At 45.5% G+C, this 16,464-nt stretch overlaps 1 protein-coding gene across 3 annotated transcripts in view; it reads left to right on the forward strand.

Moving 5' to 3' along the window:
• FHOD3 (formin homology 2 domain containing 3) overlaps positions 1-16,464 on the forward strand; it is a 607,453-nt gene that overhangs the window by 102,598 nt on the left and 488,391 nt on the right. For all 3 annotated transcript variants that reach the window (XM_075586421.1, XM_075586422.1, XM_075586420.1), the window contains exon 2: positions 10,688-10,794. In XM_075586421.1, coding sequence (XP_075442536.1) covers positions 10,688-10,794 — 107 coding nt within the window. The remainder of the gene's footprint in view (positions 1-10,687; positions 10,795-16,464) is intronic.

Raw genomic sequence — 16,464 nt, forward strand, 5'->3', positions numbered from 1 at the left:
TATGGTGGGGGACATATACATTTATACATGTGTATGTCTCTGTGTGTTGCATATAGCAGGCAGTTAGTCCCGCAATCAGTCCCCAGACTATAGCTATTATAATAGATAACCACATGGCAAGTATTAGGAGCTTGCCGACGGGTCCAGGATGGGTGGACCACGGGAACCAATTGGTGCGGTCTTCACACGGCTTGCGTGTATCAATGTTGGGCTGTCTTCTGTCAAGATTGCAGTACGGGTGACGGCGATGATGGTGGTTGGTTTGCCGAAGGGAGGATCCAGCATCTTGTTTTTGAACAGTTGCTTGACCAGGACCGTGTCACCTGGTTTGAAAGGGTGTGTTGGCGTACCTGTGGGACAAGGAAGAGACATAGATACATCACCATAGATGCCATTCAACTTGTCAACAAGGTGTATTACATATTCCTGTATTATACAATTCAGGTCGCCCTTTGTTTTTGGTACACCATGAGTCTTTGTCCATGCATTAAGAGTCATAATATCAGGGGGTTTAGTAATCAACTGGTCGCACACAGTCATAAATGGCATTGTAACAACAGTGTCAACCTGGGCTGAAGGTGCCACATAATGGCTATGGTTTGTAAGAGACCTCTAGGACTACTCATGGTCCACGACTTATCACTGCTCTTTTGAGGGCTGACTAACTCAATGAGACCAGTTTTAGAAGCAGCCAGTTGCTGAGCAGCTTGTATTTTAGTTCGGGTACCCTCACTAACAGAAGTGGAGAATATTTGTTGCGTACCCGAACCCGAAGGGGCCTCACTGCGACTCACAGTCGGACTGGGGTCAACACGGGGTGTTATTGCTAATAAAATATCCTCATCCGAAAAGGGTTCCTGAGATAAACTAGTGTACAGGGAAGATATATAAGGAGGTGGAGGTGCGGAGGACACAATTTTATCGGGTGACATTTCACAACCGTTGGGGGCAATTTTAACCCATGCATTGGCAGATTCCCGCATATATTTCATATTCCACTTTGGGTTGGGACCAAACCACAACCAGTCAGGATCCCCTAGACAAGTGCCTCTGAGCATCAATATATGAAAATCATCAAAGGCACCGTCTCTTGGAAACGGACTAGTGGAACCCATTGCTTCAGTCCACCCAGACAAATTGTCCACAAACGGATCAACATAATAATCTCCGACAATCTGTACAACAAATTCTTTGGGGCTTTGACCTTGTTTCCGTCTACAAACGGTGACCTGTCCTACATTTTTATTTTTCTTAGTCTTTTTGTTAGTTTTATACTTAATAAACTCTGGTATACCTCCCAGATTTTTACTAGTGTTAGTACCCATAATTAGTTTATATAAAAATGAAATGATTGCAATACAAAGGAAACTTATACAGAAGATCTAAAAGAAAAAAACTTATCACTGTAATCTTAACACTTGTGCTCTACAATACAATACTTATACTCTATAATACTGTACAACACTTATACTCTATAATACAACACTTATACTCTATAATACAACACTTATACTCTATAATAAGTCTGCTGTGTCCGGGAGAGCGTAAACCAGTCTAATAAACAACAACAATTAGGGACTTTATACCCGTAATTGGTATCAGGGACTTTATACCCCAATAATATCAGGGACTTTATACCCTGATATCCTACCAATAGGGATCCCCAGAAGGAAGGCAAGAAACAATAAATTGGAGAATACTCACCGACCCAGTGGAGATCCCACCGCTGCCACCATCTGAAAGCGTTACTTTTTTACTTTGGTAGGAATCACTTCACTCAACCTAGTGATTTGGACAGCACTGGTTTAGCACTCTCCGAAACACAGACAAATACGAGCTTGGGAAGAGAGGAGTCAGACAACAGGGCTGCTGCTTCCACACTTCAAAGTTTTATTTAGTTGTGCCCCGACATTTTTACAAAAAACTAAGGGCATGTTAATACATAACATATCATGTTTAACAATGCGAAATAACACGTTTCTGTAGAGGTTATGTATCTGTGTTTTTGGACAAAGCATTAGTAAATCATTACATCTTGCTTGTGTTTGGCCAGCAGTTTCTACTTCTACATTACAAAGAGAAATACAGGGAATGTTTCTCAAGAGCATGCAGCTGTATTGTTTGGGACATTTTACTGCTCTTGTGTTATTGTATAAAAGACAAACTGAACAACAGAAGTAAATAAAGATTACAACTAGCATAGTGAGTTAATTCTCTCAGTACTGGAACAGCCCGTATAAGAAAGATAAAACTAGCAGATTATATTCACCCTTTCAATCCCTGAGACCTGTAGAGCTGACATATAATTTTAACCCATTCACACGGGTTGACTTTCCCCCTCCCGAGCTGACAGATTTTCTGAGCAGATTCAGTTGAATTGGGGGGAGTCTGCAAAGAAGTAAGTGGCTGCAGTGTGAGTGTGTGCTGTGCTGTTGTGTTGTATATCTGTGAAAAGGGTGTGTGTATGTGGGAGAGAGAGAGTGTTTGTGTGTGATTGTGTGTGTAAGTAGGAGAGAGAGAGTTTGTGAGTGTACGTGTCAGTGGGAGTGTGTGTGTAAGTGGGAGAGTGTGTGTGTGTGTGTGTGTGTGTGTGTGTGTGTGTGTGTGTGTGTGTGTAAGTGGGAGAGTGTATAGATGTGTGTGTAAGTGGGAGTGTGTGTGCGAGCGTGTGTAAGTAAGAGAGTGTGTGTGTAAGTGGGAGTGTGTGTGCGAGCGTGTGTAAGTAAGAGAGTGTGTGTGTAAGTGGGAGTGTGTGTGCGAGCGTGTGTAAGTAAGAGAGTGTGTGCGTAAGGGGGAGAGAGAGTGTGTTTGTGTGGGAGTGTGTGTGTGTGTAAGTGAGAGAGGGTGTGTGTGTGTGTAAGTGAGAGAGTGTTTGGATGTGTGTGTGTAAGTGGGAGAGTGTGTGCGAGTGTGTGTAATTGAGAGAGTGTGTGTATAAGTGGGAGAGAGCGAGTGTGTGTGTGTGATTGTGTGTGTAAGTAGGAGAGAGAGAGTTTGTGAGTGTACGTGTCAGTGGGAGTGTGTGTGTAAGTGGGAGAGTGTGTGTGTGTGTGTGTGTGTGTGTGTGTGTGTGTGTGTGTGTGTGTGTGTGTGTAAGTGGGAGAGTGTATAGATGTGTGTGTAAGTGGGAGTGTGTGTGCGAGCGTGTGTAAGTAAGAGAGTGTGTGTGTAAGTGGGAGTGTGTGTGCGAGCGTGTGTAAGTAAGAGAGTGTGTGTGTAAGTGGGAGTGTGTGTGCGAGCGTGTGTAAGTAAGAGAGTGTGTGCGTAAGGGGGAGAGAGAGTGTGTTTGTGTGGGAGTGTGTGTGTGTGTAAGTGAGAGAGGGTGTGTGTGTGTGTAAGTGAGAGAGTGTTTGGATGTGTGTGTGTAAGTGGGAGAGTGTGTGCGAGTGTGTGTAATTGAGAGAGTGTGTGTATAAGTGGGAGAGAGCGAGTGTGTGTAAGTTTATGCTTATAGTGCCGACGACAGTGATGCGACGTCACGTCAAAACAAATGCATTGCTGCCATCGCATGCGCTTAAAGTAAGAGCAGCGCGACGGCTTGGTCGCGATCGCTGGAAGTCATCTCAATGTACCGTACCTCCGAGAAACCATCTTCCACGTACAAGGGTCGTCCTGAACGCAGCGAAGTCGTTTGCTATAACTGCGATAAGGGCCACTTCTCCAGTGACTGTCCGGAGAGGGAGGATCCCCCAGAGGAAAAACCTCCTAATAGAGGAAATTCAGCCCAGTCAATGGTCTGCCGCATACAAATGGCAGAGTCTGACTCAGAAACCCCTACTGGACCCGAAGATGCTCCTCCTGACTCCGGCCCCAGTGATGACGCTTTACCAGCGGATGCTTACAGTCAAGTAGGCCCCTCGGCCATCGTGCCTGTTGTACTGGAAGTGATCTATGCCTCTGCCCTACTGGACACCGGATCCCAAGTGACCATTATATACCGCAAGTTCTATGACCAGCACCTTAGACACTGCCCCCTGAGGTCGGCCGAGCATATGAAGGTAAGGGGGTTAAGTAATGAAGACTACCCCATCGACGGGATTGTAAGGGTTCAACTAGAAATACTCCAACTGAACACCGGCAAGAAACACCCCATGCATGTAGCGGCAATGGTATGCCCGGAGCCCCAAGATCAGTGCAAGTATCCGATCATCTTGGGAACAAATACTGATATAGTACAAGCTGTAATTCGAGCATACCTGAAGGAGACCAACTAGTTGCCACTGTCCAATTCGCTCCTAGATCCCGTCCTACGAGAGGAGTGCAACAGGGAATATGCCTTAGAGCGTCACGGGGATCTCTACAATCGTCAACGCGGACTGACGACCATTTTACCAGGGGGAGTGCAACGAATGGCCGTCTGGTGCTGTTATCCCGAGCGAGATGAGAACGACCAGCTTTTCTCTCTGGAGAGTACCCCTGAGGAAGAGGTTCAGAGAGGGTACAGGGTACTACCCGAAGTGAGAGAGTGGACGACTAAAATCCCTCTACCAACATACGTATATGTGCAGAACATCTCCCCATTCCCGATGGAACTTGATGCAGGACAGAGTCTGGGTTACATATATCTGGTTAGCCCCATGGAAACAACGCCCCAGGTGAATGCTGCGGCAGCGGGTGAGCGGTTAGTCGATCTGGACTTCAACTTTGGCGAGTCGGCATTGCCAAATGAGTGGAAAGAGCGGTTGACAACCCAGTTGAATAAACGACGGACTGCGTTCTCCACGAGTGAGATGGATGTGGGGTGCAGTTGCAGCGCTCACCATGCCATTAGACTGAGTGACGCCACTCCGTTCCGTGAACGCTCTCGTCGCATCGCCCCTAGGGATGTGGACGATGTAAGGAACGTCTTGCAAGAAATGGAGACCGCTGAGATTTTGACGGAGTCTCGGAGCCCTTACGCCTCTCCCATAGTGATGGTAAGGAAGAAGAACGGATCCGTACGACTGTGTGTCGACTATCGAACCCTGAACAATCATACGATATCGGACCAGTACAACCTTCCTCGAATTGAAGAGATTCTGAATGCTCTGAACGGAAGCCAATGGTTCAGCGTGCTCGATCTACGATCTGGGTACTATCAGGTACCCATGAATGCAGAGGATCAGGAGAAAACAGCCTTCGTCTGCCCTTTGGGGTTCTACCAATTTACACGTATGCCCCAAGGTATATGTGGGGCCCCTGCGACCTTCCAATGACTGATGGAGAAGACTATCGAGGACATGAACCCTCGGGAGTGTCTAGTCTACCTGGACGACATCATTGTCTTCGGCAGGACCCTGGAAGAGCATGAAGAGGGACTGCTTAAAGTGATAGACCGTCTTGGGAAAGAAGGATTGAAATTGTCCCTCGACAAATGTCGGTTCTGTCACACCTCGGTGACTTACGCGGGACACATCGTGTCCGCTCAAGGAATCGCCACCGATCCAGCCAAAGTAGAAGCGGTTGTGAACTGGCCTCGTCCCGAGAATGTCACGGAACTGCGCTCCTTCCTGGGTTTCTGCGGGTATTACCGTCGCTTCGATGAAGGGTACTCTAGTCGAGCTAAACCTCTGAACAATCTTTTGAAGATATACCCCGAAGATACAGGAAGGAAGGCCACGTCGGCCCGTCAACCGTTTGGCGATAAATGGGCGCCTGAGTGTGAACAGGCCTTCCTGAAGTTGAAAAAAAGCCTGACCGAAGCGCCGGTGCTTGCGTATGCTGATCCTGAACAACCATATGTCCTGCATGTGGATGCCAGTCTCAATGGACTGGGTGCCGTCCTGCACCAGAAGCACCCCGAGGGCCTTTGGCCTGTAGCCTACATCAGCCGCAGTCTGACACCCCGGGAACAGAAATACCCTGTCCACAAGTTGGAGTTCCTGGCTCTCAAATGGGCGATCACCGAAAAGCTCCACGATGACCTTTACGGCGTTATGTTTGAGGTAAGGACGGATAAAAATCCCCTCACGTACATCAGTACCTCGGCCAAATTGGATGCAGCAGGACACCGATGGTTAGCAGGTCTCAACAATTACCAATTCTCCCTGAAGTATAAGCCGGGACCCTTGAATGTCGGGGCGGACGCCCTATCCCGACGACCAGGGCTATGTGCTACTCAAGATGATGAGGAATGGGAAGAACTCCCAGGACCAGGGGTGCGAGCTATGTGTAGCACTGCCGCCATCATCAACAATCAAGTGACCTTCTCAGAATTACGGGTTGCGGACTCCTTGGGATGCCAGTCGCAGGCTGTCCCCGCTGCCTACTGCAATCCAAAAGGGATGAACATAACCCACGACAAAGTGCTACGGTGGAAAGATCTGGTAGACTACCAAATACGAGATCCTGTAATTAGTATTATTAGGCAAGCCGTTGAAAAGAAGAACCCAGCCAAACTGAAGGGTGCTCCCAGAGACTTTGTTGCCTTGCTCATGCGGGAGGCGGACAAATTTGAGATCGATAACTGTTTACTCTATCGATTGGTGCAATATCACAACCACCCAGACAGATGACATCTAGTCCTCCCTAGGAACTTACAGTACACTACCGACACACTTTATTAAAGTGTGGCCGGTACCGCAAGCCGGGAGATTTCCCGGCTTGCTAGTGGCCGCCCCTCGGCGTGCCGCGCGTCATAGACGCGCGGTCACGCGTCTTCGGGAGCCTGCGCCCCCTGCACGCGCGTCCAGGGCTCCCCGAGGGAGCCCTGGTGTCCCGCGATCGCGGGACGGCGGCAGGGGGTTCCGGGGGACCCGGCGGACCCGGCAGCGGTAGGGAGAGCGCCCCGATCGGAGGGCGCTCTTCCGCTGCTTCGGCACGCGCCCGTCACCCTCGGGCGCGCGCCAGGCTACTGCTGCGGCCAAGAACGGGCAAATGCTCGAATAAACTTGGCCGCAGCAGTACATGGTGTTAAAGTCCCTACATGATGAGCATTGACATCTCGGTGTAGAGAATACATTTGGGTTGGTCCGAGACCGCTTTTTCTGGCCCAAGATGCGAGAGGCCGTAGAACGCCATTGTCGCCGTTGTTTGCGGTGTATCCAACGCAAGACCCTGCCTACCAGAGCAGCGCCTATGGGCCATCTGAAAAGTTCTGGTCCCATGGACCTTGTGTGTATGGACTTTCTGTGCATTGAGCCTAATAGCCGAGGAATATGCAACGTGCTGGTCATCACGGACCATTACACCCGGTATGCCCAGGCCTTCCCCACTAAAGACCAGAAAGCTATCACGGTGGCGAAGATATTATGGGAGAAGTACTTAGTTCACTATGGTCTTCCAAACCACCTTCACTCAGACCAAGGTCGGGATTTTGCTGACAATAAAAGGTGATACGATCATAAGGTCAAATATCGGGAACTTTGTCCTGGAGACTCTGTGCTGCTCCGCAATCTGGGAGTCCCGGGAAAACACAAACTGGCTGATCGATGGAGAGACGGTGTATATGAAATAGAATCTCAAATGCCTGGCCTCCCGGTCTATCGCATCAAAGACACTGACGGCCGGGTAAAGGTATGGCACCGTAATCATCTTCTCCCCATTCCACAAGTGGGAGATGAGGAAGCAGAAATTTTGGCCACACCACTGAACGGTGAGTCCGATTCCTCAGAGATTGGTCAAGAGACTGTACATGATCATACCAACTCTGAAACTCCGGAAGATCCTATGGAAGGACCCTCTCAAAGGGACCCTCCTAATGCAGGGGCATGTCCCGGAGGAGCTACGGGTAAAGGGCCCCGTAGGCCAACGCCTACTAAGGTGGCTCCAGTGGGCCAGCCTTTGGATCTACAGAGCCCGTGCTTTGTGCCGAACCGAGACTGTTCAGAGACATTTCTCCCCTCAAGAGAAGAGGCTGAGCCTCAGGACTGTACTTATTACTCCCCAGAGGGAGTTGCTGAAGAATAGCTCCGTAGGAGCCAAAGAGTCAGGTACCCTCCAAATCGGGTAACCTATGATCAAATTGGGGCACCCCATTATGAGGCTCAGCAGTGGTCCCGGAGCAAAATCCAATCTGTGATTGTGATGCTCACAGAATTGTGTAACATTGTTTAAAGTCAATGCAATGTGCTAAGTTATATAATTGAACTGCATTTTTATTATATAATTTCTGTACATGTTTGAGTTGTGTCCCATGTGAGGACGTTGGGGTTTTTATCAGGAGGAGGATGTAACCAGGTCCCCTGTGTCCCGCGACCCCCCCCCCCCCTCGTTACCTCCGCTGTCAGGGGTCACTCGACAGACCCGCCGGCATTTCTGGAGGGTGGAGGCCAGTGCAGGGAGCGCTTCGGCGTCTCCGAGTTCCCAGCGGCTCCCGAGGAGGGCGCCGCATCTTTGTTTTGCTTGCGCATGCGCAGTGAGTTCCCGCATGTGGCGGCCAGCCAGAGGCATCGCGCATGCGCAAGATTCGCGCGAACGGCTGGCCAATAGGGAGAGTGCTCTGAGTAGGGACTACAGATCCCATGGGCCTTAGGGGACCCCACGTGATGCCAGGGAGCCAATAGGGCAGCAGTATCTCCCTGCACAGAGGGATTTTGATACATTTCGCGGGCTCAGAGAACGGCAGTTGGAGCAGGGAGCTGGGTAAGGTAGGGTGCAGTGGAGCAGTAGCTCCTTGCACTAGGCTAGTTAACCCCCCCTAGGTCCCAGATATTGTTACCATTGCCCCAGTTTGTGGTTGCTTCAGGGACAGGCCCTAGGTTAGTGGTTCTGCCCCTTTTAGCTGTTTGGGTTGAGTAAGGAATCACTCAGTGGCGTGCAGCTGGATTCCTGGGTCTGGGCTCAGACCCCTATATTTATATAGACTATCTTCACGGAGGCCACGCCAATCAGTGACTGCGGCCGGCCGGCTGCAGACGGATCCCCGCCAAGGTACAGACGGTGCGGAGCTGCGGTGATATTATCCACGCCGGAATTCACCCCACGCGTAGGAGGACATCAAGTCGGATCAGGCGGATCCAAACCCAGTTGTATAGCGGCACCCGTGGCTGGCGCCTGGGCAGGTATCGTTATAAAGTGCACCAACAGAGTACTCACACATAGTGGCAGCGCTGACCACGGGACAAGGGTTATACTGTGTACACGGTGTGGGGGTACACAGGGGTGGGCACTGGGTATACGCTCCTAAATGGGAGTGACGGACAATTGAGAGACTTTGGTACAGAGTGGTACAGTTACTGAGTTGATAGTAAATGGTTAATGCGCATGAACGGTGTTATGTTGATGCTGCCTATAGTAAATGGTTATACTTATACTCCGGTGTATGTGGATCCTGTGTAGAGGATATTCTACACTCCTAGAATCCTACACAGGTGGAGGTGCTGACCGAAGAAACGTTCCAGAGATTCACCCCAGGCTCTCACTAGCGGAGGCTCAGGCCTCCTGTGAGCCTGACAGGTATAACGCACCACCCCTGGTAACATTTTCCCCCGCACATACACTCTATATGCGATTGGGTGGGGGAATACCTGTTACATGTGTGTAGAGGTGCTGTGTTGTGAGTGTACAGGAGGTGATGTGTTGTGTGTCAAGTGCTCCAGTGTGTGTGTGTGGTGTGCTTGTGTGTGTAGAGGTGCTGTGTTGTGTGTGTTGAGCTGCTGTGTGTGTGTGTGTGTGTGTGTGTGTGTGTGTGTGTGTGTGTGTGTGTGTGTGTGTGTGTGTGTGTGTGTGTGTACACAGAGGGGGCGGCAGTGTGTGGATATAGATGGCTGCAGTGTAAGCGTATATAGAGGTGGTTTCATGTATTTACCATTTTATTTTAATTAAAAAATCTATTTAACTATACAAAAGTTGTCTATTATTTATGAAAAAAGTCTACATTTAGCCTATAATAGCAATAATCCCCTCAGGACAGGGCATTATTCGCCAGTAAATGCCCTGTTCTTCGGGGATTATTACTTAAGCAACGTCACATAGGCACTGCAGATAGGTAGTCTACATTATATGTGCTATCAGAATACACTTCATAGTATTCCACTATGAATCTGAGTACGCAGATCTTTAAAAAAGACATTTGCAGTGCCAAATTGTATGAACAAGGAGGCAGGCTGATTGGCAATAGTTGCATTGTTCAGTGATTAACAAGGGATATCACTTATTCAGTTACCCCTCTACTTACAGTTTCCTTGGCAATTTTAACTTTGTGCCGTAATTTGTTAATTCACACAGGGTCTTGATTTTGCTTTTTGCTATTAAATATTAATTGTATCATTACAGTTGGGTCTGAGTGCACACATTTAGGGGCCTTTCTCTCCACTTCTTGTATTATTCATTTCCTTTAGTGCACCTCATCCTACATTGTCTGTGTGTAAGAGAGAAATGGGTGTCTCTTACCTTCTCCAGAGCGGCCTTCCTCCTGAAGCGTCACGCTGTCATGGCACCCAACATCAAATGACACCACGTTATTATGATGCCGCCACACTGCAGGAGGAGGGCCGTCCCAATGAAAGGCCCCCAAAGTCTTGGAGCATAGGGGCCCCAGAGGGTCATAATCTAGCTCTGGGGGCATGAAAAAAAGATGTATTGCTGTGACCATTATCACTGAGTACATCTACAGCAGACTAATTTACTCTAAAATATTTGCAGTATTTATTCTAATTTAAGTATTAGAAAATAATTCCATCAGTTTATGATCTAGGCTGCTAATGAAGGAGATTTGCCACCTGTTATGTTTAATTCATATGACACTTTTTTCTTCTTTATTTTACAGATTGATGATTGCACACTTCAGCTGTCGCATAATAGTACATATTTGGATTTAGAATCTACCTTGGTAGAGCAAAGGAAAAAATTGGAAGGGTTCCAAGAAGACTCTGGGTAAGAAACAATGTCCTAAGATATTCTTACTCTCTTCAAGCAGTGTGTGTGTATATCTATATATATATATATATATATATATATATATATATATATATATATATATATATATATATATATATATATATATATATGAGAGATAGAGATAGAGATAGAGAGAGAGAGAGAGAGAGAGAGAGAGAGACCCATAAAGCTGAATAATGCATGTAATCACCAGCAAGGCGATAAAAAAAGACAGCACTCACTAGGTAAAGTCCAAATAAACTGTATTCAGAGTATTCACACACCCTTGAGAAAGATCCCTTGAAGAGGATCGAAACGTTGTAATTTGTGTGAATACTCTGAATACAGTTTATTTGGACTTTACCTGGTGAGTCCTGTCTTTTTTTATCACCTTGATGGTGATTACATGCATTATATATATATATATATATATATATATATATATATATATATATATATATATATATATATATATATATATATATATATATATATATATATATATATATATATATATATACAGGCATACCCCGCATTAACATACGCAATGGGACCGGGGCATGTATGTAAGTGAAAATGTACTTAAAGTGAAGCACTACCTTTTTCCCACTTATTGATGCATATACTGTACTGCAATCGCCATAAACGTGCCTAACTGATGTAAATAACGCATTTGCAACAGGCTCTATAGTCTCCCCGCTTGCGCACAGCTTCGGTACAGGTAGGGAGCTGGTATGGCTGTTCAGGACGTGCTGACAGGCGCATGCGTGTGCTGCCATTTGCCTATTGGGCGATATGTCCTTACTCGCGAGTGTACTTAAAGTGAGTGTCCTTAAACCAGGGTATGCCTGTATATATATATATATATATATATATATATATATATATATATATATATATATATATATAAAAACCAACACAGAAAAAAAGAATCCCCTAATAGCACTCTAGCATACAAAAGTAACAAAATGTATTAATCACAAAAAAAAAACACATACATAAGTTAAAAAAGGAAGCGGTGGTGTCCTGCCTGCTGTTAGATAGTATTAAACTCCTAAAAAACAAACATAACAAGCTGAAATAGGCTGTTACTGAATTTAAATTAGTCTAAGAGGAGAACATACTACTGAACTATAGTATGGACACAAAAAGCTGGTACTTAATGCTTAGAACATAAAAATAACTGCACCAAAGGGTAATGAGTGTAAAAGCAAACAATGTTTGCCTTTAACAACTCTGACCGGCCGGTCAGTGATTGCTGAAGTAACCACCCCAATTATGAGTCAGTGTGTGCAAAACAGCAAGAATATGCAATAGATGAAAATTAATTTGATTTAGCACACACAGAGGTTGACTAAATGACAGGTGATATGCAACAAAGTAAAAACAAGGTGCAGGGAATACTTAGCATGAGTCCAGCAGTGAAAAGTGTCCACAAAAGAGGAGAGTAATCTTTGACTTCAGTGATGGTGAATCGCAGCCGCAACCGCCACAATGCGCATGCTCCCCGTGTAGTGGGAGCGTCGGGCGGAACCACGTGATGCGGCAGGAGGAAATGAAGACAGCTGGTGCCCCCAGCTTTGGGACACCCCCTTCCTTTTCTGTAACAGACTCTGGCACACCCCTTTGTGAGTCCTGCCCCCACCACAGCCGTGCACGTGCATGAGCACAAATGTATCAGTCATTGCCTGGTCACATGATCTTCCCCCAGAACTGACAGAGCAGCAGCAGAAAAGGAGAGTAGCTCAGAATTAATTAATTAAACCTTATTCCATTGCACGTGTGTAGTTAATGTTAAATATTAACAACTCATTTAAAATCAAATCTGTATATATCATACTGTAAACAATATGTATATTTAATTTTGTGTGAATGTGTACAATTCAATGTGTGTGTTATTAAAATTAATAATGGCTTGTTCTTGTATAGCGCTGCTAGTTTTACATAGCACTTTACAGAGACATTTTGCAGGCACAGGGCCCTGCGGAGCTTAGTTGTGTATATACGTGTGTGTATGATACAGATATATATGCACACGCACGCATATACATGCACCCATACACATGTGCTCACGCACAAATACACATGCGCATACAAGCACACACACACGCACACATATACACATGAATATGCGCACGCGCACATACATGCGCACACGCACAAACATACGCACACATATACACGCACACATACATAGACACGCACACACAGTGTGTATGTATATGTGTGTATATATTTATGGTATTTCTTGACCTGAGGAAGAGAGGAAAACTCTTGAAAGCTTGTCCCATGACACAAATTCTTGGTTCAAATAAAAAAAGGTATCAACAAATACTGAAGAACTCATATATTCTGGTGTGTGTATGTATGTATGTAATATGTGTGTGTGTGTGTGTGTGTGTGTGTGTGTGTGTATATATGTATATGTATGTATGGATATATAGCGAAGGTCAGCAGCCGGCAGCGACAGAGGACAGAAGCCAGCGGCGGAGGGAGAGAAGGACGGCATCCTGCAGCGAAGCTCGGCAGAGGACAGCAGTTGGTGGCGGAGGGAGAAGAGGACTATATGAATGGAGCAGGAGTGGGACAGGAGGGCGGTAGGGAGGAGTTACGCTGTGGCAGCGGCAGACACCGGAAGTCAGAGAATACTTCTGTCAGACCGCTGGGGTGCGCACATACGTGTGTGTGTGTATAGATAGATATATCTACACATATATATAGAGATAGATCTATCTATCTATCTATCTATCTATCTATCTATCTATCTATCTATCTATCTATCTATCTATCTATCTATCCACACACACGTATATATATACACACACACACACACACACACACACACACACACACACCTCTATCTAGACAAATCACCCAAAAATGAACTCGCCCCAGTCCCGCCTTTTAAAAAAGAAATGGAATAAATTCCTAGTAAGAACTCATAACATTTGTTTTTGACATAACCGTTTATTTATTGTATTACATTTATACTTTACTACAATTAGTCCTTGTTACATAGTTCCTTACGTGCGTGTGTGTGTAAGGGAAAATATTGGATGACCTCACTAATCTAGTAAAAAAAGCCAGATATAAATGAGTGAGAGAGAGGGTGGGTGACGGAGAGGGTGGGTGACGGTGGGTGGGTGACTGGGTACTTGTGGTGACACATATATGTATATATATATATATATATATATATATATATATATATATATATATATATATATATATATATGTATGCAAATATAGCTGTATGCTCACACACACACACACACACACACACACACACACACACACACACACAGGCAGCTACCGTGATCGGGGCAGAAGGGGGACACATCACCCGCTCCCCCCTTCTCTCCCCCCCCCCCTCCGGGGGCAGCGCAAACCCTCCTCCATCTCCTGCATGGGCAGGGAGGCAGCCACCGTGACCGGGGCAGAAGGGGGACACATCACCCGCTCCCCCCTTCTCCCCCCCCTCCCGGCGGCCGCGCAACCCCCCTCCATCTCCCGCATCTAGTATATTTTCCTGCCCCTCCTATATTACACCTCCCTTACTCAGAGGGGCCAAGTTGGATGTGTATGGTCATACTCGGCACTGCTTCATAGTGCTGCGTGCTCATTTTCAGAGGGAGGCAGCCACCGTGATCAGGGCAGAATGGGGACCCATCACCCGCTCCCCCCTTCTCCCCCCCTCCTCCGGGGGCAGCGCAAACCCTCCTCCATCTCCCGCACGGGCAGGGAGGCAGCCACAGGGAGCGGGGCAGAAGGGGGACACATCACCCGCTACCCCCTTCCCCCCCCCCCCCTCTGGGGGCAGCGCAAACCCTCCTCCATCTCCCGCACAGGCAGGGAGGCAGCCACAGGGAGCGGGGCAGAAGGGGGCACCACACAGTGGCAGATCGGGAGCGAGCGCACGTCACTGGGAGACTCATGAATATTCATGAGCTTCCACTGACGGACAGAAGCAGAAAAGAAAACAGATCCCTTCACGAATTATGTCACCAAATTTCGCCGATCAATACATGGAGAACGGATTGACCTGCAGCTATACAGTTCTTTAGGTAAGTAGAGATTGCACACATGAAACTATTGAATTAAAAAAAAAATTAAAAAAAAAAAAAAAATACTTTACTGCAGCTTTAAGTACCAGCTTTTTGTGTCCATACTATAGTTCAGTAGTATGTTCTCCTCTTAGACTAATTTAAATTCAGTAACAGCCTATTTCAGCTTGTTATGTTTGTCTTTTAGGAGTTTAATACTATCTAACAACAGGCAGGACACCACCGCTTCCTTTTTTTAACTTATGTATGTGTTTTTTTTTTTTTTTTGTGATTAATAAATTTTGTTACTTTTGTATGCTAGAGTGCTATTAGGGGATTCTTTTTTTCTGTGTTGGTTTTCATATTATTCCCATCACCAGCACCGCCAGTGGTGTTACTATTTACACCTTATTGAACTGGCTTTAGCACAGTTTATTGATATAGGTTTGTCGCAGGCTCCTTTGTGTGCTATATATATATCTCTTGTAAATAATATTTTTGTTTTACTAGGCGAATACCATGGTTGTTTTGTTAAAAGGTTTTACTTAATCTATTGGTATGAAAGTTTAAAAACAGTCACTTTAGCATTTAGGTGGTAAACTACAGGCTGATGTTAATCTTACAGTTAATACAATAAGGACAGTTTGAATAAAAATAGAAGTGCACTCAAAATGTAGAACTTCTATGGAAATCTCTACAAAAAGCCGAAAGAGGATGACTATTATAACACTGTATTAAGCCAAGCCCCCCTAGTATTGGGCTCTAAAACAATTGGTTATTTAAGATGATGACGAACTATAGATTTGATTTGTTGAAAATTTTAATCTACGTCTGAATTTTTTTGTTGGTAGATGAGCCCATATCACGATTACCTGAATCTGTTCAGCAAGACATTATAAAGACTTTCCTAGATACTACAAGACATTAAGCAATAATATAAATTTAGTATAAGTACCTTGATGGGGCTTGTAGTCTTGAATCATTTTATCATCAAAAGATGTAACTAAATTGTTCTTAGTTTGATGTTATTAGACTTGGAATAAAAATGTAGAATTTCACAAATGAATTGCAAGCCAATTTGGGAGGCATGCAGAATTTGAGTTTTTGCTTTCCAGCACACTACTTGATTTCTCTATGCTCAATTCACACGTAAATGGGCGATTAATATATTTCTTTGATTTCCTAAGTTAGTAAAAAAATATTGGGGTACAAAGTTAGAGCACCAGGTATATACTGTAGGTACTCTATCAACTAAATAACACTGTTTTCTTTGATAAATCTGGTGCAGTTTGTCTGTAAATCTCCTTCTTATGGAGAGTCTTGTGGGCTGATCCGGTAACGCTATTTTGTGTATTTAACCATTTTGGAATACCAGTTATTACTTAAAAATACATTTTTTTTTTTTTTTTTATAACTTACATTTTATTGAATCAAAACAGCATAAAATACATTACAGAATACTTTTATCTTGTATGCAAACAATATTTTAACAACTGTGTGAGTAACAACGAGGTCCTGCTGTGCTTTGGGGGTATTTTGGTGTGGACCATATAGTCCAAGCCGACTCTACTTAAATGGACAAACAGACACTTATAACTCAACTTAAAAGGGGAGACAATACATA

Source organism: Ascaphus truei, chromosome 2 (genome assembly GCF_040206685.1).
Source record: "Ascaphus truei isolate aAscTru1 chromosome 2, aAscTru1.hap1, whole genome shotgun sequence".
Taxonomy (NCBI): domain Eukaryota; kingdom Metazoa; phylum Chordata; class Amphibia; order Anura; family Ascaphidae; genus Ascaphus; species Ascaphus truei.